This window comes from Lissotriton vulgaris, chromosome 11, assembly GCF_964263255.1.
Source record: "Lissotriton vulgaris chromosome 11, aLisVul1.2, whole genome shotgun sequence".
NCBI lineage: Eukaryota > Metazoa > Chordata > Amphibia > Caudata > Salamandridae > Lissotriton > Lissotriton vulgaris.
The window spans coordinates 729,166,597-729,190,183 of NC_141699.1; the positions used below are offsets into that span (position 1 = coordinate 729,166,597).

Below are 23,587 nucleotides of genomic sequence, written 5' to 3' on the forward strand. Positions count from 1 at the left end.
GAGAAGGCACTGGAATGGATCATCTCCTTCCTCGACGGAAGAACACAGAGAGTCCGCCTACCACCGTACAAGTCAGAGGCCACCAAAGTCATCTGCGGCGTCCCTCAAGGATCCTCGCTGAGCCCCACCCTCTTCAACGTCTACATGAGCCCCCTCGCGGCCATCGCACGCCAACACAACCTCAACATAATCTCCTATGCCGACGACACCCAGCTGATCCTCTCCCTGACCAACGACCCGGCCGCCGCCAGAGCCAATCTGCAAGAAGGGATGAAAGATGTAGCCGAGTGGATGACGACCAGCCGCCTGAAACTGAACTCAGACAAGACGGAGGTCCTCATCCTGGGCCCCTCGCCCTCCGCCTGGGACGACTCCTGGTGGCCCCCCGCCCTGGGCACCGCACCCAAACCAACAGACCACGCACGCAACCTGGGCTTCATCCTGGACTCCTCCCTCTCCATGACCAGGCAAGTCAACGCCGTCTCCTCGGCGTGCTTCAACATCCTACGCATGCTACGGAAGATCTTCTGGTGGATCCCCACCGAGACCAGGAAGACCGTCACCCAGGCCCTCGTCACCAGCCGACTGGACTACGGCAACTCCCTCTACGCCGGTACCACCGCCAAGCTCCAGAAGAGACTCCAGCGGATCCAGAACGCCTCAGCCAGACTCATCCTCGACATCCCGCGGAACAGCCACATCTCCGGACACCTGAGAGACCTGCATTGGCTCCCCGTCAACAAAAGAATCACCTTCCGTCTCCTCACCCACCCACAAAGCCCTTCACGACCAAGGCCCGAGCTACCTCAACAACCGAATCAACTTCTACGCTCCCAAACGCCACCTCCGATCAGCCAGCCATGCCCTCGCCGCCGTCCCCCGCATCCGAAGAGCGACAACAGGAGGAAGGTCCTTCTCCTACCTGGCCGCCAAGACCTGGAACTCCCTCCCTCCCGACCTGCGCCTGACCCAAGACCACCTCTCCTTCAGGAAGAAGCTGAAGTCCTGGCTGTTCGAGCAGTAACGGCACCCCCCCCCCCCCCCCCCAAGCGCCTTGAGACCCCACGGGTAAGTAGTGCGCTCTATAAATGTCTTTGATTGATTGATTGATTGATTGATTGATTGCCAATAGGTGTGGCTTTGCCCTTCGAAAATCAGGAAGGTCTTGTCGGGCACGCTCTCTGCCACGGCCAGAAAGCGGTCCAGGACCGTCTCCACGCGACCTCGATGCTTGTAGAGCTCCACGCGCAACCCACTGCAGAGCACCTTCAGCAAGTAGCCCAGGTCCAGCCAGAAGTAGGGAAAGAAGAGCCGCAGCACGAGGTGCAGGGCCATCATCGCTGCTGCGCAAGCGGAGAGACCGGCCAGAAGCATGGGTGCAGCCACGGAGAGCAGGGGCCGCCAGAAGGAGTGCAGTCTCACCACTCATGGAGCAGCAGCATCCCGCCTGTAACAGGCAATTGTGGGTCTTTCAGTACGGAATGGGCGTTTTCATGTGCGCGAACTGCCTACTCTGTCAGCGGGGTGTACCTTACGGTACAAGAGTTCAGCTGATCGGGACTGAATAGAAAACAACACTGGATGTTCTGTAACTTGCATCTTTGCCCCGTCCCTCCACCCTAGAATCACCGCCCTCCAACAAACAGACGATCAGTGTCCCTGCCTGTTGGCCCCTCCTCCAGCAAGCTCATCCGATCTGATACACACAGCACACGCCTACAAGGTCTGCATTTGTCAAACTAACAATCACAGTTTTATTTTCTTTTGCACTCTCCTTCGGCTCTATATATTTCCGGCAAGTCTTCATCGGCTAGGCTGCAGCCTGGAATCCAGTACGGGTGTGATTAATCACTCGTTCATTTGCCTGCTTTCACATGGACAGCCACTGCACGGGGCTTCCAGCGCCGCATCTCTCCAGGCTCTAGGGAGGAGGCACGCTCGGAGCGGAGATCCCGACAGAGCAGGGAGAGGCCCAAACCCCAAGCCGAGCACACTGAGCCGGAGCAGGGGCAGAGCAGGCAAAGGGGGCGCGTCACCACTCAAGCGGGGAGGGAGGGAGGCAGGCAGAGAGAGCGAGGATTAAACAACGGAGGGAGAGAGCAGGGGCAGGGAAACGGTCTGTCGCGTCAGGTGGTCGGGCAGAAATGGCGGCGCAAAGCTCGGCAAATTTCAGATTCGGGGGCGTGTTTGGCTGTCCCCAAAAGGGGCGGGGCTTAAAAGTGGGAAGAACAGAACCAACACGCCCCCGAATCTGAAAGAGACGGAGCTTCTTTCGAGGGACGCCTCTCTCCTCTAATGGCTGGCCTCCGTTTAGGAAGCCAGCCAATGGAGGAGAGACAGAGGAGAGAGGTGGGTTAAACTGCCCTACTGAAGATCATTAAATCTCCGACTTCCGGCTGGCAGGCCAGTCTTCGGTCCTCGACCTAAAAATGTGTGGCTACCCGAATGCTAGATTTATTATGAGCTACACCATTACCATCAGTTTACAGAATTCATCACAAATGTTTCCAAATAAAATACAAAATACATAGAAAGTTAATAGTTTTTTATTAAGTGATTCTAACTAAATGTATTTTGAAGTAAAGGTTTAAGCTGTTCACCCAGATTCAGAAAGGATAATTATAAAACGAAAATCTGGAAAAACATTTCCAAATCTTTTGGGATAAATGTTTGGTATGCTTCTTCTCTGGAAAAAGAAGTCCATGCTTGGGAGCACCAAAACACTGAAGGCTGGACTATCAACTAAAAGAGTTTGTACTGCATAGGGCATTAGTAGTCAGTCCCTCTCAGTCTATGAGGGACCAAATGGTGGAGATGGGCTCCATCCTGTCCAGCTGGGGCTCTAGGTTGTGCAGGAAAAGCTGGGATAGAATTGGGGTATACACCCAATTTCCTTTTGGGAGAAAGACACTTTTGTCACTAATCAACAAGCAGCTGAGCGAAAAGGACGTTTCCCTCCTCAGCGACTCCAACTGAAGTTTCTGTGGTGGCCACAAATGTCATGTTTAAGAGGGACAATGGCAGTTGCTTGCATAGGGATCATGTCTTGGAGGCCACTTGATGCAATTACCGGGTGATGCAAATACTGAGGGTAGAAGAAATGGCATGCAGAGCAGACAGCATGTGTTAAACCACAGCTTTCCAAACTTTTCATGTTGGTGGCAAACTTTCTAGACATGCATCATTTCGCGACACGGTAAAGCAGTGTAGCGAGCATAGCGAGCGAGAATGATGCACCTAAGGAGGTTCGGGGGGTTCTCAAAGTACAGATGTTACAGGTGAGGTACAGTCTAGTAAGGACTTAATCAGGTTACCCTTTTGCAAATGCTTGTTTCTAAAGCTAACATTTCAGGTAAAAAGCGCCAGCCTCCAAGATCAGCACATACTTCTAGCTGTGCCTTTTACTTATTTTTGTTTCCAAATATTTTATTTAAAAATAATAGTACAGAAAAGTTTAACAAGTACTGCATATGTGAATGACCAGCAAAAATAGCAGAGGCTGCTGAAATGAGACCAACCAGCATACCGACTGGTAAGGCCTCAGACAAGCGCCACAGCCAGACAGAGAAGGAGAAAACAAAAGGTGGAGGAGCCAGAGGTCCGTGGACTTAGCAAACGGGACTTGGGCTGCAGAAAAAGCTATGGGAATTGTCTCCTGCTCTTTAATGACAGCCCTGTATGTATTTAAACGTCCCCCATTAGCATTTCTAAAGACAAAAAACATGCAGCATCACCATCAGCCGCACTTCGTAGGCTCCCGTGAAGTATTTACTGAATGCAGTGGAATCCTTTTTAGTGCGGGCTTATTGTAGAGGGAACCATAATGGCAATCTGAAACCTTGGCAGCTATGCATCATGCAGCGACACACCCACACATGGCAGGCGACACAGAGTTTGGAAAACTCTGTGTTAAACTGTGTGCCCCCAGCAACAGCTGAGGGAGGCAATATCAGGTATCCATCAATAGTGCTGGACTGCTCCCCACTGCAGAGCAAGGAAGACGGATGTAAGGCGCAGTGGTAAAGGGTAGAGGATTGAGTTAAATGGAAGCTCAGGGCTTATGATCACCAATGACTCAGGATAGTGCCACATCAGCAGGGCCTGGGGGCACGCAGCCAGACGGCGAACAGAAAGCAGTGGGTGGACATGGAATCGGGTAGGGAAAGGTGCTGCAAGTGAAAACAATATGAAGATGAAAAGACGCAGGTGATGGGGAGGCCTGCCACAGACTTGAACAATGATCATTCGAAAATGTGGTAGTACGTTGGTACATAAAATGCATAGTGGCAGCAAAGAGAGGAAGGATTCCGAAGAAACTGTGTCGCTTCAGGGGCTGTCTCAACGAAAGCAAGGGTACCATGGGCCAAGGAGGGGTTACAGATGGGTAGCCCTGCCAGTTGATACAGATTCAAGATCTGGTCTAGCCTAAAGGGACAAAGAGGTGAGGCAGAGCCCTGAATGTGGGATTTGCGGCTGGAGAACAGCAGCTATTCTAGATCACCTGGCCCGAGGAAAGGGGCACAGGAAAAGCACAGCAGTGAGGTAAGGACTTCCAACCCATCACTGTGTACTGGTGAAAGGGTGAAAGTGTGGAAAAGGCTATGTACCCCGGCAAAGGCAAGAATCATTGGTAGGGCAGAAAAGCATAGGATAGATGGGACGCATCAGGACGATACTCTAAAGTGGGGTAGGGCTTCTGGTCGACCTTGAATGACCTTGAATGAGGTGAAACTTTATAGAGGGAAGACAGTTAATGCAAATGACATGCTGTGCAACCAGAGATAAGGTGACATGAAATGAGGCTCAGCAAACATAAAGGTAGAGACGCAGGGAGAGGAAGGGGAATGGGTTGACGAGCGGGGGTAGAGAAGGACTGGTGTTGAGGGCAGGGATAGAGGGAGATAGCAGTGGAAAGAAAGGGTCCTTCCAGAATAGACACCAGACTAGAAGATAGGACTGCAGTCCTTTGCTAGATGAGAGAGTGGGAGAGATGACACATGAAGTTCATGAAGCCCAACCAGAGACAGTAACACAAGGGTGATAGGTGCAGCAAGAAAAGAGGAGAGAAATGCCACATGGAGAGTGACCTTGGCGGTGGAAGGAGAAGCCAGTTAAACGAAGAAGAAAGGTGGCAGAGACTGAGTATAAAAGAAGGGTCTGGCAATAGAAGACCAAAACTGGAAAGTGGCCAGTTGGAAGAAGGGCACAGAAGATTGTAATGTAAGAACAGATGCAGATACTAGTTGGTATCAGAAAATGTGGTTGGAGAGCGGGCGTGGCCAAGCAGGCGACGAAGATAGCTGCCTAACTCGAGAGCTCCGGAGCCGTAGCAGTGTTTAAATCGCCAGACCTCTCTCTAGTGCAAGGTATGGCGCTCTAGTCCCCACGGTGGATGTCCTGAAACCAACGTGCATCAGTATCCCCAACAACTACAGTTAGATGTGCCCGAGAAGTGTAGACTTGCGCGCTGCACCGCCAGGCCTGACGCGGCCCTCGGAGGCCCCGAGTCGACAGGGGACTCGGGTGAGCCTGAGGGCGAGGCCCGGAGTGCACTAGCGCACCACAACGCATCTCTTCCCCAGCCCCTTGTACTGACACGATACCTCGCTGCGTACACTAATTGAGCACTGCCTGCAAATTTGCAGTGTATTACTCCCGCCAATCTGCTACTTGATAATCGTTGATAGCAAAGATGGGTCACTCGGACCCCAAACAGCGCCAGCTGAATTTCAATGCGGGTAAGGGAGGATAGTGAAGGGACCACGACCAGGACCAAGCCCAGATGGAGGGTGCTGCAGCCATTATGTCAGAACTGAACGCAGGCTTCCAGTCCATCGACGCCCGATTAGACACCCTTAATAGCCGCCTCAATGACATTACCAGGCTTGACAGTGCAGAGCATCGGATTTTGGAACTTGAGGACAGTCAACCAATGGTTCAAAAGTGATTGGACAGGGCTGAGGACATCCTGAAGAAGCAGGGGACAAAAGCTGAGGATTTGGAAGCGCTTTCGCATAGAAATAACCTACACATCACAGCATAGCGGAAACCACCAATACAGGCCCAATGCCTAAATTTATCGAAACCCTCCTTACTGATCTTTTCGGCAGGGAATCATTTTCAACTTCATTTGCCGTCGAGTGGGCGCACAATTCATTGGGACCGCCTCCCCACCTAGGCGACACCTAGGATTATTGTTGTTAGGCTCCTTAATTACGCTGATAGGGACATGGCACTCCGACTCTCGAAAGAGAAGGAATCACTTTCTTATCAGGGATCAATCATTTCCCTGTTCCCTGACTTCACCCCCCTAGTGCAGGATGTCAGATACAAATACACTGATCTGAGGCGTATGCTTCAAAAGGTGAACTTGAGGTACAGATTGGAAATAAGTCACATATTTTTGACACTCCGGATGTAGTTGACAAAGTTTGGAAAAGTCATCAACAGCCGCCACAACGGCAGGAAGAGGAATGATGGCGCCGCAGGGAATTTCTTTCTTGGAAATATCCACCTAGACTGCTTGTAATGATCTAACACGGACACATTTAGAGCACTGACTTCCGATATTCTGAGACACAGTGAAATCATGCTGTACATTTTTCTTTTTCAGAACACTAGATTAACATTGGGATCTGGGAACCTTAGACCAACTCCTTTACTGGAGATGTTGAACTGCGACCACTCGTAGTTGCCAGGTCGGGTGACCACATTTATGCCAGTGACTACTTGTCCTAACGATGGCTCCCTTGGAGCATTGCCTTTCCCCCGCCCCAGGATAAGTTCCTGTCTTCTTACCCTCCCCTTTTCCCTCTCCTCCCCCTTTCTCATACCCAGTTGTTTGCTGTACCTTTGTGGGGATTCACTGGGTGCCGCTTATTTGTGTATCCAATGGGAGTGGTGGGGGGGTTTTACAGGGGCTATTTGTTTTTGTTTACGGTTAGATAACAGTTTACATTTTTTTAGGAGTATATCATTGTATGTAGCAAGTCAAGGTGCGGCCCACTCTTCATATAGGTCCTTCACAGATATATACGGGTATAGATGAGCATTTATCGATTACGCTTCGCCCCTCTGTGGGCTCTAAAGTGCGTGCAACTTGGGAGCAGGATCTAGGTGCCATTATTACTGACGACATTTGAAAATACTGTTGTTCCCAGCTACGCTATATTTCAGGAAACTACAGGCACAAATCATTACATTTTAAGTATCTCCACAGGGCCTATATGACACCAAGCTGCTTGTGAAGATGAGCCCCACAGTCTCCAGCATTTGTATGCGTTGTGGTGCTCCTGTAGCAGACTTCATGCATTTGGCATGTCAGTGCATGGCAGTGTACGCATATTGGGAAGATGTTTTTCAACAACTGTCCATTATGGTGGAATATTCTATACATCCTTCCCCTTGATGGCCCTTCTGGGATATGTAAAACCATTGAAGAGGAGCATTAGAAGGTTTGCTGCGGTGGCCCTATTGATAGCTAAATGCCAGGTATCATTGCAGTGGGGCATGCAACCATCTCCATTAGTAAGCACATGGATCAGAGATCTTACATACTGTGACACTATGTGTAATATGTACGCCACACGTTTACCTGCCTCATCAGGCCTTTGTGACATTTGGCAACCACAGAAAAATGATTTACAGTCCCACACCATTGACCCCTGATCGAACGACTTACACCTGTACATAATTAACTGGGCTGTCCCGCATGCTAGCCATAGTTAATGTACATTCCATGATATTTTTTTGTAAGGGGAGAGACTGCACCCCTGCACCGGTAATATTAACTTGATTGTGCTTCACAAGACTGCTGCATGCTATTTCCTTTTGCTCTTTCTACTTCTTTGATTTGAAGAATATACTCCTTTGTATTAGTTCTTTGTTTGATGTTGTTTGTAATGAGATTTCTTTATTCAACATGTTGGTTACTGCTGGCTTTCGCCAGGTTAAATCACTATCTTGTTCAAATATATGCCTGGTTGTAATGCCTTTGAAATATTCAATAAAAACACTTAAAAAAAGAAAGAAGAAAATGTGGTTGGAGAACTGGGAAAATATATCTAAAGGGATGTAGAAAAAAAACATAGAAAATACCAAGATCTGATGAGGAAGCAGCACAGGGGATGATTGGATGCATCACTGAGGACGATGGAGGTGTAAGTTTAGAAATGGGAATTGGAGAGGAAAGTACATTCAAACTTTTAATTAATGACAATTTTTGAGAGAAAATTAATAAACGTGCACCAACTACATGACAAGACAAGAGAAAGTTAGGTATTGCATCATAAAAGTATGCAGAAAAAGTTGAGTAGATGATGTAAATCGTATAAATACCATAGACCGTGATTTAATTAATTGTAAGTGCTATTTTTCATTAACGTGTACTAGAAATGTGTAAGTGGTGAACTCTCACGTTATGAAGTTTTATCTCTAACTATATTTTATTATCATTCATACGTGTGTATAACTAATGGGAACTAGTTAATCATCAAGCTTTAACCTGAATATGATGACAAATTCAATTTAAATGTATTGTTTCTGTGTATACGTGTGCAACAAAATAACAAAAACCAATATGTGTTACAGATTCCAAATTAATGATGCCTTCATGAAACTTTCAAAGATTCTATTTTATATATGTACTAATATCATGCACTTAGAACTAATTTAATTCATTAGCATTTTTTTATTTATTTACCTGTTGTTACATTCAGAAAGCAGAAGTCTATCATACTGACACAAATTATTTGTAACCATTCTAAATGATTTAAAGTGCATCAAAGTTATGCTAGAATCATAATGTCCTTATATTTCTTAGGAATGTATGCTTAATAATTATATATATATACGTGTGTGCATATTTCACGTTAAATTAGCTTGATTTAATGTAAGCCTGAGTTAAAATGTGAAGACCCTTGACTTGCCGAGTCTACTGCTCGTGAGAGAATTCTTCAGTATAACAAAAACCTTGAAACAGTGTTTTCCTTTCCTGAGTTCTCATGTTTTGAACAAGATACTTAGCTACATTTTTTGACACAATCCCGAACAGCTGCCTGGGAAACTGTCCTCTTGAACTCGCTTATGTGCTCATGCTGAAGGAGCATTGTCCTAATACTTCACATATTGGATTGCTTAAGGACTGCGTAATTGTCCCACCTATTTCTCTGAAATTTGTGTCTTCATTTTTTTGCCTGATACCCATCCTATATGAACTGACCAAGGGACTGAGTGGTCTGACCAGATGAGGTGATTCTAGGATGTGTCACCCCCGAAACTTCTAGAACATAATATTGCCCGATTTAACAAATGAGGGGACTGCTGTTTTTTCCTTGCTGCCTGACTAGAATTAGAGCTCTTAATGGTGATGTATTCTTTGCAGAACTTTCCTGGCAATCTCAACTTGCCCAATTGTGGACTCACCAGGCTTCTTTACAAACTGACACATACGCTGTATGCACCGAGTGGTCTCATCCTTCTTGGGAGACTACCTGAACTGGCATGTTTCATGTCCCTTTTTGAACTCTTAAGCTTTGGTATCTTATTTCAATGTTTTATTAGAATTCCACTAACTTGTCTAATACCGGATTTATTTATTGATGCACTAAATTACTATTTTGACTCAGCTATAATTATTTATTCATCCCAAAATTAATGTGCATTCCTAATTGGGGGTTACTAATGACTAGAGGAGATCCTCTAAGAGAGATCTCGGAACATCAAATACTAATTTTATTACCCTGTGTAGCTTTGACTGAAATCTTAGTGTGTATGATTTTGGCTCGCCTACGTTTTTTCAGAAGATTTGGGCTGGCCGTGATAATCTTTTATCTTCATTGTATTGTTTTAAGGCTAATTTACACGAGTCTGATTTCTAGTCTATAGTTCAATTATCCATTTCCTTGTCCTCATTGGATGTCTGTTTAAACCTTTTTTGTCCAACCTCTCTCTGCACTAAGCAAGATTCATTGGAGGGCCAAGAGAGTGGCATAAATCATTGGCAGGGGAAATAGTAACGCTATAGCACGGGTGATGCTAAAGCTACAAGAAGTGGCACACCGAGCTGAGACACAGAAAAAGAAGCTAACTAAGAGAGAGGTAAGACATTTGGACTATGCAAATATGGGAGACGCATTGATGGAAGTGGCAATTGGGAAGAAAATAAGGCACAAGGGGATAATCAGTGGTTGCTGAAAATAAGTGTGACTAAGGCTGTGGTGTCACATACAATGGTAATGACAGAGGAAAAGATTTCGCAGATGTTTTGAAACTTTTACAGATGGGAGTTAGGCTTGGAGAGTGATCAATAGAAAACAAGAGGAAATTGCCCTGGTAACCAAGGATATTAGCCAATGTTGAAAGATGAGCTTCAGCATTTTCTATATGCACAAGAGTGACTTGTGAAAGTTCTCAAAAAGCATGTATCAATGTTCAAATAAGTTTGCAGGGCCATAGAAACTTTGGTGGAATGGCATTATTACTTTGTGAATAAGGCTCCTAGTTTACCATTTTTTACTGATTTTTACAGCTAGATAAAGACAGAAACCCATGTATTTTCCTGTTTTGTATTTAGTTTTTAAATATGGACAAACATGGATTCACCGCCATTTTAATTCTGCTAACTAAATGCAGGGTGTCCATGCACTGGGGCAGGTAACCCACTCCCACCATGAAAGCATGGTTGGGCGATGTGACATACTGTCAGGAGCAGTTAACCAATTGCTGGGAGCTAATGCCGATACGAACCCGACCCAAAGATATATGGGAGCCTTTCACCTCCTTTCTCCACCACAGGAACTGTAATTCGCCGGTGACGAGTGGTGCCAATGAGGGGGTAACTAGGGTCAGGAGGGCTTACTTCCAATGGCTCCAACGTCATGAACGCCACATTTAGCCAAGACACTGTGTTGTTAGCTACGGCCTTATATGATTGGCTAAATCATCTGCCAGACACTCCTTCTGCATTTTGCCTGATCGTTATCCTAATGTGTCCATGTTACCACTGTAATGATACCCAAGTGCCGGAGCATTTCCTGTTCCAAATGTGTGGCAATTAGGACAACATCAAGTGTATGGTGTAGTGCTCAGGATGGTGTATTTCGTGGCTATATTCCTCTTTACCTTTCCTCATTGATTCTCCTTCTACCTCACTGCTGCTGTTGTTGTGCTGCTTTGCATTGAAAAATGCCAATAAAAAAATATTAACATAAAAAAATATATGAACTAATATGGAAAATAGGTCTTCCTATGGATGATTAGCTCTACTGTCAGTCATGTGGGCCAAGTCAGTCACTGTGTAGATTGACAGGGAGGAGAGGTAAAATTCAAGAAAACGATTTGCTAATTGTAGGAAAGTAGGATCTGCTTTTATGGTTACCCCCACTTTTTGCCTGGTGAAAAGCTGTATTTGATTTGTATGACTGGGTTCCAGCTAATTCGGACCCCAGTCGATCTGCTTTCTCCCTAAATTGTTATTTTCAGCACTTAGGTACACCCTAGATTGGATACTGGGGTCCCAGTCATTAGTATATGGTACCCATGTACCCAGGGCATAGGTACCTCAGAGGTCTCCCATGGGCTGAAGCATGCATTATGCCACCCATGAGAGACCATTCAAAATGGAACTACAGGCATGCCATTGCAGCCTGTGTAAATTGGTGCTTGCACTACTTACTAAAGATATAAGTTTCCTATATCTAGGGTCACTGCACCTAAAACCTAAAAGTCACCCCTCTAGCAGGCCTTTGCAATCCTGAAGGCAGGGTGCATGGTTCTAAGTGAGAGGGTGCCCCTGCATGAGCAGGACACCCCTACAGCCTACGGAGACCATTCTCCCGGGTTGTCAGTGAAGCAGCCATACACTATGTAGAGGGGCACCGCGTAATTACACAACATCAATCTCAAAACTGGCTGCAGGAATCCTATCATGTTTGGCATCAACCATGTTAGCATCATACCCCCTCACCATGTGGGAGATGTGATTCCAAGCACTGGAAGAGCTCTCTATTAGGTTCTCAGTGTTCCCATTGCCCATCTTCTAGGCCCGGGCTGCACAAAATGGTTGCCGCCGAGCAGAGACACATTTCTGCCCTCCAGCTGCTGAGCCAAGCTCGAGCAGGCGCAGGCAGAACAATAGCTATCCAGTCACAGGGAGAGTGTGACCACCTCCCAGACAGGATTTTGTGTATTGGGACCGAATGGGTGAGCTTGCCAGCGCCACAAAGTCTGCATGGGGGGCACATTTGGTATCCCCGTGCATAGTCTAGTACAAACCAGTCCTGGGAACTGTTGGCTCCTGCTCTGGCACGAAACTGGAAAAAGGACATGGGAGTAACTTCCCCCCTGTCCAGACCCTCCCATGGGAGGTTTCCCTGATTCTTCCCAACCCTTTCCCTCGGGTACTTAAGGGCTTACCCTGGGTGTAGGTCCCTAGAATCGTTGTGGGATAACATTCAGATCAGACACCACTTCTTTTACCGTCTGGGCACTCTGGACTTTGCTGGACTTCGTTTGGGCCTGACTCCCTTTTAGTCTGCTGCATCGTCTGTGGCTGTGCATCATATAGAAACCTTCTGAGGCCTGTGAAGCATCGAAGACACTTGAGGTAATCTTCCTTGGAGTGAAAGAGTCACTCCCCTGCATTTGCAGGCACTGCAACTAAGTCAACCCGTCTGCTGATCCTGAGCTCCTCCGGGCTCCATAAGGTTCTGCAACACAAGTTGTGGTTTTCCACAGCTCCTGTGGCATGCTCTTCCCTCCCCCCAATTATGAGGCCAGTATCTCTCATGGGGGTTGCAATAACCGAACCTCTGTGCTTCGCGTCAACTTGCAGTTGCAAAGGCTTGTTAGCTTCCTTCCAAGAAGGTCTTTGGGCTCCAAGTAGCCACAACCTCAAGCGCCTCCAGTGTCCAGAATCTTCAGCCACTCCACCTTGTGTGCATCGTGGCCTGCATATTCAGGTGAGCTGCTTGAGGTCCTCTAGTGACTCCAGTGCCTCCGGCCTGTGGGTCCACTTGAGGGTCACACTTGTTTCTTTTGGGCTCCCCTGATTGTTCTGGGCCTGCCCTGACTTCCCTGATTGTGGTGAGTCCCCTGAACCTTGCTGGTCCCGACGTTGCTCCTTCTTCACTTCTTGCATTGGTTGCATTTGCCAAGGCTTGTTGGTGCTCCTGCTGGGCACTGACCCTTTAGCATTCGACATCCTTTGTGGTACAGCTCGTGCATGGCTCCTGGTCCTACTCAGCATTGCCTGGTCTTCACAGCTGCAGAGTCAAGGTCATCGTCACCTATCCTTCAACGACCGACATCGGAGGGCATTCGTCTTCCAAGTCTCCTGGTCCTTCCTGAGTGACATAGACTCTGTCCCCTCTGCTTGAAGGTACCTCTCATCTAGAATCCACCTCCAGATTCCACCGGACACTTTCTCCTTCTGCAAAAGCAGCACTTTCCTGAAGTCTTCCATTGGGTTCAACAGCAGTTTCCAACACCACTTCACACGTATGCTCCCGGCTTCCCTGGTTTAGGTACCATAGGTACTAGGGTTTCCATGGGTGGGGTGGCTCTCCAATTTTCTGTCTTCCATGGGGTTTCTTCAGGGTCCACTCAGCGGTTCCTAATCTTTAAAAATACAACAGTGACTTACACGTAGACTTGTATGGAGCACGATGTGTGTTTCCACACTACACATGCTCTCCGTTGGGTCCCTCTCAACTTACCTTGGGTGGTTCTGTGGGCCCCCAGCACTTCTACGTCCTCTCGACATTGTCTTGACCCGAGTCGTGGTTCTTATACCACTTTCTTAGAATATGGTTTGCATCCCCCCTGGGTACATGGTGTATTCTGTGCTATTTACTGTCTTTCTTTGCTGAAGTATTGTGTGCATTGTGTTTATCTCTGTGTTGGAGATATTGGAACGTACTAGAGCGTATTATATAATAAATACATATTTTTATAAATACTTGGTGTGGACTAATCCTGAAGGCTGCTCTCCACAATTACCGCTTAGAGAGCTTTCTAAGGTTGTCTAAGACCTCTTAAACCACCACAAGGGTTGTCTGGACTGGTGTAGGGTGCCCACTTACATAAGTGGACATCATATACCAGGCCAGCTTTATGAAATGTAAATAACCAAGAATGTACAGCTGTTAAACCTTTCCTACAATGCAAATGTTTTCAGATTACTGTATTGTACTATATATGGCTAAAACCTGTTAAATATTCAAACATGAGCATATATTTATCAGTGAAATAAATGAGGACATATAACCACCGCAACTTAATTTTTATAATGTACACAGAATAAATACAGATGAGAAGAACAAAAAAATAAATACCATAAAATGGGAAACTCTAGTTATGATTGAAGAATTTAGGTCCCTCATGCTTGGATGATCCTCTAGTGAGTGCCGAGAATGGCACCAATCTTGCAAGCTGTTTGTTAATCCTAACATTTACAAAACCCCTTCAAGGGTCTACCCGCCAGGTGGTTTACTAACCCAAAGTAGGGCCCCAAGCGGCAAACATATGACTTTCAACTGGAATTCAAGTAGTGACAGTGAGGGGTGTATTTTCATGGAGATGGAAAATCACTTTATACTGGGCTCCTTGAACTAGGATTTGTTTCAGGGCTTTTGTGGTCTTTTTGATGGTAGGGAAAAATGGTTGCAGGGTCTGGGAGAGGGTAAAGTGGTCTCAGTGAGGAAAGCATGAGGTTGTGGATGGGAAAGTGCAAAACAGATCAGGAATATAAGGGAACTCCTGCACAACTGACTGCATCAAGTGAAACAGTGTTGTGAATGCATTAGCAAGGTACGACACAGTGGTTGGGGGGGGGGGGGTATTTCAAACATAAGGACATTTACTTGGTAAAAAGTGTTCGGATATTGGCAGTGATATGGAACCATTGTAGTCTGTGATCAGGACAAGGTGTCCGAAAGAAGAATGGATCTGTACCCAATCCGTGGTAAAGTGGTCAGGTAACAGTGGACTAGTTTAAATAAACCAATCAAGATAGCGTTGATGGTTATTAAATAGGAGTGGTCAAGAGTAAACATAAAATAAATACAGTTATTAACATAAAAAGGAAGGGTCACCAGGAAACTCGTGGCAGCAGTTAAACCTCTAATGGTGCTATTCAAAAAGGTACATTTACACATAAATAAATTAGCATGTGTAAATGTTCTCTCACAGTTTATAGCAAATTTACTAGTTTGGGCTATTCACTAGTTATGAGTGCAGATTTACTACAAAGTGTAGACTTGAATGTTTCAACCTCATCTATTCAGGGGGATGAGCCTAATTTACAAATGTAATGTTACTACTTGTAATTTTTCATCTCCATGTGGAAAACTATAAGAAAAGGTAAAAAAAAGTGTATTACACTTTTTAACAAAACAGTTAACATATTTTGTGATAAATATTAAAGTAAATTAATTTTATATATTTCTTTTAAATGTAGAAAAATGCTTTAAAAAAGCACCCTCCCTATTACCCCGATTACTCCCTTAACCCTCCTTAATCCTCCCAAAACCCCTCCAATTTGGTAGTAAGTATACCCCATTTCCAGCCACTTCCTCGTCCCTCCCACATTTGCTATTTAAGCATAGATGTATGTGGTTGGAGATCTCCGTAATAGAGAGGAAATGTACGCACAGACAGGACAGGAGAGGGTGAAGTGGAAACCATTGCATGCATGTGGGTCTGTGAATCGCATTCTGTAGTACTATTGTAGTATCATTAAACATACTGCAAAACAAATGCAGTTTGTGACTATGCCCCTAAAGTTGTTAATTTGTTTCAGCAAGATGGGATCCATATGTCCTTCTGAGGAGAGTTATTTGAATGGCAAGAAACAATGGCAAGGGCGATTTCGTTTTTAGGTCTCGCCTAGACGAAAGCAAAAGCGAAGCTTTTGCTGTCTAGGGCGAGACAACTTATGTTGTCACTTTTGGGGGAATGTGGACAGAAGACTGTCACGCGCTTCTCCTGCCGGAGATTTGACCTCGTGGGCGCGCACGCCCAGCCCGGCGCCATGCACGTCCCCTGCCACAGATTCCCTGAACACACACATACACACATGCACACACAGGCAGGAAGGCACACACACACACGCGCGCGCGCACACCCCCCCTAAGTCACCCCCCGCCGCACACACACAGGAGCGCACCTACACACACGCACGCACAAACACATACAGAGACCCCCCCCGCCACCGCTGCCACCGCCGCATACAAACAATCGCCCCCCCCCCCGGCCCCAGCCGCCTACATACAAGCGCCCCCAAGCCCCACTTACCGCCATTGTAAACTCTTGCAGCCTCCGCGGGGCTCTCCCTCGGGCATGGGAGCCCCGCGTCACCAGCACTGCTTCTCTCCGTGGGCGCGTGCACGGGCTTCCGAAGACGGAAGTCCCGCCCAATGGAAGGTTTCGGTTTCAGTCCTAGCAACTTGTTTTTAATGGCTGGAACATTCTTGGACAGCCCCGTCCCACCCTGCAGTCGGTGTGGGAGTCAGCGCGAGCCGTGGGCAGCAGTGCAGGGGGTGGCAGACGGAGATGAGCTGGCGCCCGTCCTGGCCCGTGTCAGTGTCACTCGCCTCCATCACACAGCAGCGCGGGCTGAAGGAGTCGCATTCTCTGGTAAGAACCTTGCTTTGTTATGGAGAATACTCGTCTGTATTTTTGCACTGAAAATAAGTGTTAATACAGCGAATTTCTGTTGGCCTACTTTTCCTGTGTGAGTGTGGAGCTCAGAAATGTGTAATAACATGTGAGGGATTCGCACATCTCAGTGACATCTTTAATTCTACCATATGCTTACTGGCCAAAGAAATAAACACGCGCCGCAATAAAAATATATACGAGAATAGACTGATGAAGAACATTTTAAGACACACTTTCCATTTTAAGGTGTACTCTCCATTTGATAACAGAGATTACACTTGTGCGTGCTTTGTTCTTTCCCATTCAAAAATTAGATTAAATGTTGGGATTTGGCACTTTTGTTAATAAGATCCTTTTGTGTATGTTTGACTTTTTTTCGGAGTTTTATATAGCGGGAACTTGACCCAGTCAGAGAGCTTTACGTTTGCATTACAAACTGACTCATTCATTTTGTTAGAAGCATGGGGATATTAAATAATTTGCCCAGAATCATAGATGTTGAGTATCCCTTGCCGAGGCTAGACCCCTGCTCCCCAGCCTCGAGGCCGACGCTCTAGCCACATCCTCTCCCCATTTCTACATCCTACTTGTTGGCTTGCAGAGTGCTACTTGGCTATCAGAAGCTGGTTTAGAATTTGGCCATCGCAGTCCAGCTGTTCCACTGGCAAACTTGCCCATATGGCTAGTTAGTAGAGGACAGTAGAAAAGAACATCAGTGCCATTTTTATATATTAATATGTTGATTAAGGGTTTTATAAAGTACATTCCTGACTCCCGACTGCAACAAAGTCATTTGTGAAAACTAGGTAAAGCATAATACACAGTCAGACATCTTAGACATGCTGAAAGAACTTACAATTTAAAGTCGGAGAAAATAACTTTGATAGACCTCTATAAACTACATTAGATCCCAGGGATCAAACAACACAACAATAACAAGTATTTGCAATGCAATAGGTCTTGCCTTTGGGACCTTATAAGTGTTTAGCCATGAATTATATTATCCCACATTACTGCAATGGACTGTGTGGACGTTATTACAAGTGTGGCAGTAGATTTGGCATTGAACGTGGTTTATAAACACATCTTACAGTTCACTATATTATACAGCATATGCATTCTGTTATCTTTACCTAACACGGTAACTTTATCCATTTAATTTTGAATGCAATTTATTAAAAAAATTAATCTTCACAAAAATGATTTACAAAAGTTTAAGCTATTGCCATTATAAATTACAATAACTTTTATTTAAGTATTAATTATTAAAAAAATTAAAAGCCATTGTTATTTGTAATATCAATACATCGAAGTCACGTAAATACAACAAATATTACATTACAAATGCTATAGGTGTCACCTGCAATAGTTATAACTATTGGCATTGTAAATGACAAAGCTATTAATTTCGCTATTTTCAAAACCAACACATAAATAAAAAATGTGTCATTTACAATACCAATAGCTCAAACTGTCCTAATGCGAGACCTATTGCATTGCAAATGCTTGTTAGAATAGAGGATGTGTTAAGGTAAGGCATCAATTGTCTAAGGTGCAGACAAGCAGGATGGACAAATGACAAACACCACAGTGCCACAGGATTAATCTTTTATTCATAACTCTATCCTGGCTTGAATAAAATCTGTTTTTACAACCAGTGTGTAGCTCGTGTGTTTCTCTTTGTATACACCTAGGTTGATCCACTGAGCTGTTGCCCTCAGACTTAGCAGCCACACAACCTGCACACATCCTAGCGGGGAGCAGCAGCGCGTATCGGCTACCGCATCAATATTATCAGTTAAAGAGGGACAAACAAAAAACTGTAATGAAGTATAAAATCAAAGTATAGAGCACAAATAAGTTACTTACCAAAATACTTAGACCAGAAGCTGAGCTGTGAAGACAAAAGTTGACACGTCATGTCTCACTGAGGGTAAAATTGAGAAACAACATGATGTAGTAGCATCTGATAATGCTTCAATTATAGTTCTAAATGGTATAATCTGTTGTTACTACTAATAATATGTTTTTATATAGCACCTTTCGCCGTTTGACAGCACTGTAAGTACTGGGTCACTATCACCTATTTTAAAGGTTCTAAGTTTACCTTAACCAGAGAGATGGTATTCTGAATTGGAATCGAAGGGATTTAAATGCTTGATTGTCAGATCACTGCAGATGCCTGTAGTGAGAGTTTAACTCACCAAGCCATCTTTGTATCATCCTACGGTTAAGTCTGATGTGGTAGGAAATGAAGTGGTATATAACTCATAACATGACATAATCCAAGAAGGAAAAATATACCCCAGTTGGGGTTTAACCTGCTGTAGTGTCCCTCCTCACTCACCAACAAGCAAAAAAACTTTACAAAAACTGGCGGTAAATCCTTCGAGGGATACGCTTGGCACAGATAAGAGTCAGTTACTGAACAAATACCTGAACTGGTGCCATCTCACCCACTGGGAAGATAATAGCCTAACATGTGGGCCATATCTGTGCTTTAGAGGAGCATCAATAAGGTGACAAGACAGCACAGAGTAATATAATTACAACGCTGTGTAGTCATACTTTTAAGTAAATCTGCCCTTGGTGTCTTGATCTTTTTGCAGAAAATATAAAATATTTCATGAGGAGAGCTTAGAATACAAGCAATTCCTGGTGTATCCTATTCTTCTGAGGCTAGTGTTTTTGTGGTACATATTAATAGGTAAAGAGCGCCTAAGAGAGTGACAGCTGTCGGCCGAGGCACAACTTTGGCCCTATTCAGACCTAAAACCCCTAAACAATAAGGAACAGTTGGAGAAGCAGTGTGTGCTTTCGGTAGGAAGATGAAAGCTGCGAAAAATTGGAATCATGGCAAGGGAACATCTTGTTCAAGTCTTTATCGCTAGAGGTAGATTACTTTAAACAACCAGGTTAATTATCATATTATTAATTCCCAAATAGGTCATACAGAGTGCCAGTGTAAAACCACCAATTTCTCTTCTTGGAGAGTGAGATTTAGTATTCTCCTGGCATGTTCCGCTCGAGGCGAGTTTATGCTGCCATGACCAACACCCCTTCAGCTATTTATTACTTAGAAAAAATCCTAAAAAACGTGGGGCTCTGGAAACAATAACTAAATGTATTTCCTTTGAGTTGAGGTAGCCAGAAGGTGTGCCATTCAAACGTGGCTTTGGGTTTGCCTCTATCCCATTAAACAACATGAGAATGTTCGATAGTGTTGCCCTGTTCCCTCCATCGAGAACAATAGGGTGGAACCACTGAATCTTTGCAATTATTTTATGAGTTCAGGACACAATGTGAAAACAATTCAGAATGTCTAAACCTATGGTGAGAGAAATGACTAGACCTCCCATTCCTTCTGCCTCGACCCAGGTCTCCTCCACTCTAATATCAGGTGTCCCCGTAAACAAGGTTGTTGCTAATTTGCTGAAGAAACGGTTGTGAGAAAGGAACATGAGAAAGCATGTATAAATGTCTAAAGCAGAGGGACCTGAAGACTAGCTCAAGTGCTTCTGTAAGGCTCCTCATTTAAAATAATACTTTATGCTTGTGCATATATGTCTGAGGATGAGCTGGTGAAAGATACTACAAAAGTTGGAGCAGTGTATGTTGGAAGAAGTTGGTAATGCGGTTGTGAATGAAGATAGCTGAAATTGTTTATGGTGCCAGCCAGGTTTTAACTGGTAAGTGGGGTGATGTACCCACTACTTGATTAAGCCATTTTAACTACCTCCATTTTTCACAAGTGGATCCCAATGAATAGTACAAACACTTCTTATGAGCCAACCAGTTTGGTCAACTGCAAAACATCAGAGGATTCTAACTGTATCCACCCGACTACTTTCTGAAATCACTAGTGTTATCACACAACACCTAACTCCCAAGGAAAAGCTGGATCAAGAACATTTGGATATTATGATCCCGCAAAAGTCAGCAGAAGTCCCCTTTCAACCCTCAACCAATGCAAAGATTCCTGAAAAGGCCACTAGCTGTGTGCCATGCTTGTCATACACAAAGTAAATAAATTAAAAAAAATGAAATCATCTTTGCAAGATTCATCTTCGGAGGGAGATTCACAGTGTGAACCCAGAAAAGTGGTTGTGAGGTCCTAAATGATAGGGGTATGAATGGATTATAGCCGTATAGGGGCATAAGGTCACAGTATCGATCGGGGTCCTAGATTAGAACACGACAATGTGTTAGGTTTTGTTTGATTTCAGAAAGATGGCAAACTCGCTTCATTATAGGGGTAACGTGTGTACTATGACAATCAATTTCCAGAACTTTGCCAGATCAGTCCCTAGGAAAAGCTTAGATCTCATGTCAATAGTTACAGCTGAGAAAAAAATGTCACATTTGGTGTATAACCACACGTGTGACCTTAAAAATTGAAAGACATGAGCCAGTGCCTGCTACAAGACTACGAGCAACAGATCTAAGAGTCCTTCAAATTATAACAGTGAATAAAATCCAGTGAAATCTACACATTCTTGCTGCACATGGAAAATTGTTCTTGCTTTTAATCCTTACCGTGTCTGCCCGAGTTTCAAAAATTTCACTGGCCTCTTCCAGGTTACATTGCTCTTCTATGCATTCTCGTTCGAGAGAACCTGCCATTAGCTCCTCCAGGAAAGAGTTGGCCCGCTTCCTAATCTTCAGAACCCGGTTTGCCTCTTGGCTGCTGTAAAAGACTATAAAATAGTGGAGCCAAAATTCTTTAAGACATAAGTGACCACCAATATGTCAAATCTTTATAAAAAGGTGACCCCTACATACTTCAACATATGTACATGTAGTAGGCAGTGCCATTTTAGAAGGATCATAAGTACTGCAACATCTACTCAATATGATACTGTCAAAATTCTACACCACATGCCCCTTCTATATATTATAAACACTGTTTTGCAAACGTAGACATCTTTTTATGACATTTATGTGAAATTTAATAAAGTGCAAAATCCAAGCACTGTAAATTAAATGCAGAAAATACAGAAGTAATTTTCCTCACTACATTCAAATCTTCCTCTTTAATTTTCCTTAGTTGTCCTTTAGTCCCACAAACATTACTTGTATTGTTTATTAGAATATTGGAATGTTGAGCACTCCATTGAAGACAAGCGGCCAGTAGAAGCCTGGAGCTTCAACATTCCAATGTGCGTTCACAGCTGTTGCTGTGAACAAAAGGCCTTGTGGAGCCCGAGGGGCTATGAGAACATTTCACCCAGAGAGGGCAGAATTTTCAAATAGCCCTAGACCCCTGCATAGCGGGCTCTACCGGTCATTAAGGGCCCTCTCCCTTCTTAAAGGGCCGAGCCGAAGGAGCTGGCCTTTTATAGCCGGTTGTGCCTGATCTGTCGGGCTCTAAAACTATAGTACACTATTTTCTATCTGAAGCCTATGAGTGAATGGCAGCCACTTGATATTCCCTCATTTTTAGTCAAGCAGGATGACTCCCATATACCTTACAACCATTTTTTACTCCTTGTCACCCTTTCCAGTCCTGCTGTTGTAGGGACACATTTGGGTGCCCTGGTACTTTCAGAAGTAATACCGGACCCAATAAAAACTCATACCTCAACGTACAGTATTTCTTGGGTACAACATTACTTTCCTGTTCTGTGCCTTAAAGTGGAGGATAATGCAGTAATACAGCATGTTTTACCCTTATTAGCTGCAAAACTCAGAATCTTGAGGTATTTCTCTGAACAAATTCCTGCTGGGTATTAGCTGGTAAAATGTGTGCATGGTAAGTGTGTAAAAACGGCACACTAGTTGTAATTCTGACTCAGGAGTTAACAGGATTAGCATAGTTCATGATATAAGCATTTTTGTCATTTTGTAAATCTAGGCCTTCAGCTCCATTGTTTGGAGTGGCTTGTGGGGCATCAGTGAACCACAGAAAAAGTGATTACTGCATAGCTGAAATGGAATGATTGCAAGGTTGCATTGTCCTCAATTTCCATGAAAGTCATTGGAGGCTCGAATACAGGAGAAAAAGAATATAGGACGGCTCGATACCTCCGATAACAGCAAGTTGGAGAGAGTCTTAATCAACCACTCCTTCGATTAGGGCTAATGGGGCATCCGTATCGACCAGTGAGCCTCACGAAGGCTTTCATTTCATTCATTCATCCAGGTATGGTGGTGACATGGTATACATTTGACTGTGGTAACGATATTAGAATTTGGAAGCAAAGGCAGAATGTTAGTTTGTATGATTTGGCTGACAGCCTCTGACTATAACTGTTCCACAGACCGAGGGCCTGCAACCGCTCTGTTATTGTTGGTAATGCTTATAAATGTCTATCGGTTTTCTACTTCTCAGTTTTGTCACTATGGCACAGGTTGGCTGCCAGTTGGTCGGCAACATTAAGTACAACTTAACTACTTGTTTTTCACACTTGCTTAATTTTCATATTGTTTGCTAATGGTACGGTGTACACAATACCACAGGTGGGGGGTCATACGAATCAGAATGATAGTCACTCCAAAACTAAGAGGTTGCAAAAGATCTTAAAAATAGAAAAATGTCATAAAACTAAACATATCACAGCATTATCTAACAGGCTATAAGTTCAGCTTCATGCATCTCTTCCATGGCGCCTAGCACATGGTTGCATTGAAGGGACGGAGCCATGGCAGGTTTGGACAGCGGCGGGGTGTCAGTGATGATGAAGTGGTGACACTTGTACAAAACTGTGAGGGGGAGGGGCCAATGTTACCCTGCCAACCTATCAAAGATGTGATGATGTCGTTGAGGTGGATCATCCCATTGCTGAAGTACCTGTCTCTATCATTATCATGACCAAAGTAAGGATTATCACTCTGACCAAGCAGGGCCTTAGTTCTGCTTGAATGGTTACATACGAAAGAAATACCATTGTTCTAGGAACTCTATTTATTGAAGGGTGACACTGAAAGT

The 23,587-nt window shown here is 44.6% G+C and overlaps 1 protein-coding gene across 3 annotated transcripts in view; it reads right to left on the minus strand.

Annotated features, from left to right (window-relative positions):
• Positions 1 to 23,587, minus strand: part of PROC (protein C, inactivator of coagulation factors Va and VIIIa) — a 147,438-nt gene that overhangs the window by 49,863 nt on the left and 73,988 nt on the right. For all 3 annotated transcript variants that reach the window (XM_086943819.1, XM_086943820.1, XM_086943821.1), the window contains 2 exons: positions 21,196 to 21,356; positions 18,529 to 18,553 (listed from right to left, as the gene is read on the minus strand). In XM_086943819.1, the coding sequence (XP_086799945.1) occupies positions 18,529 to 18,553; positions 21,196 to 21,356 (186 nt within the window). The remainder of the gene's footprint in view (positions 1 to 18,528; positions 18,554 to 21,195; positions 21,357 to 23,587) is intronic.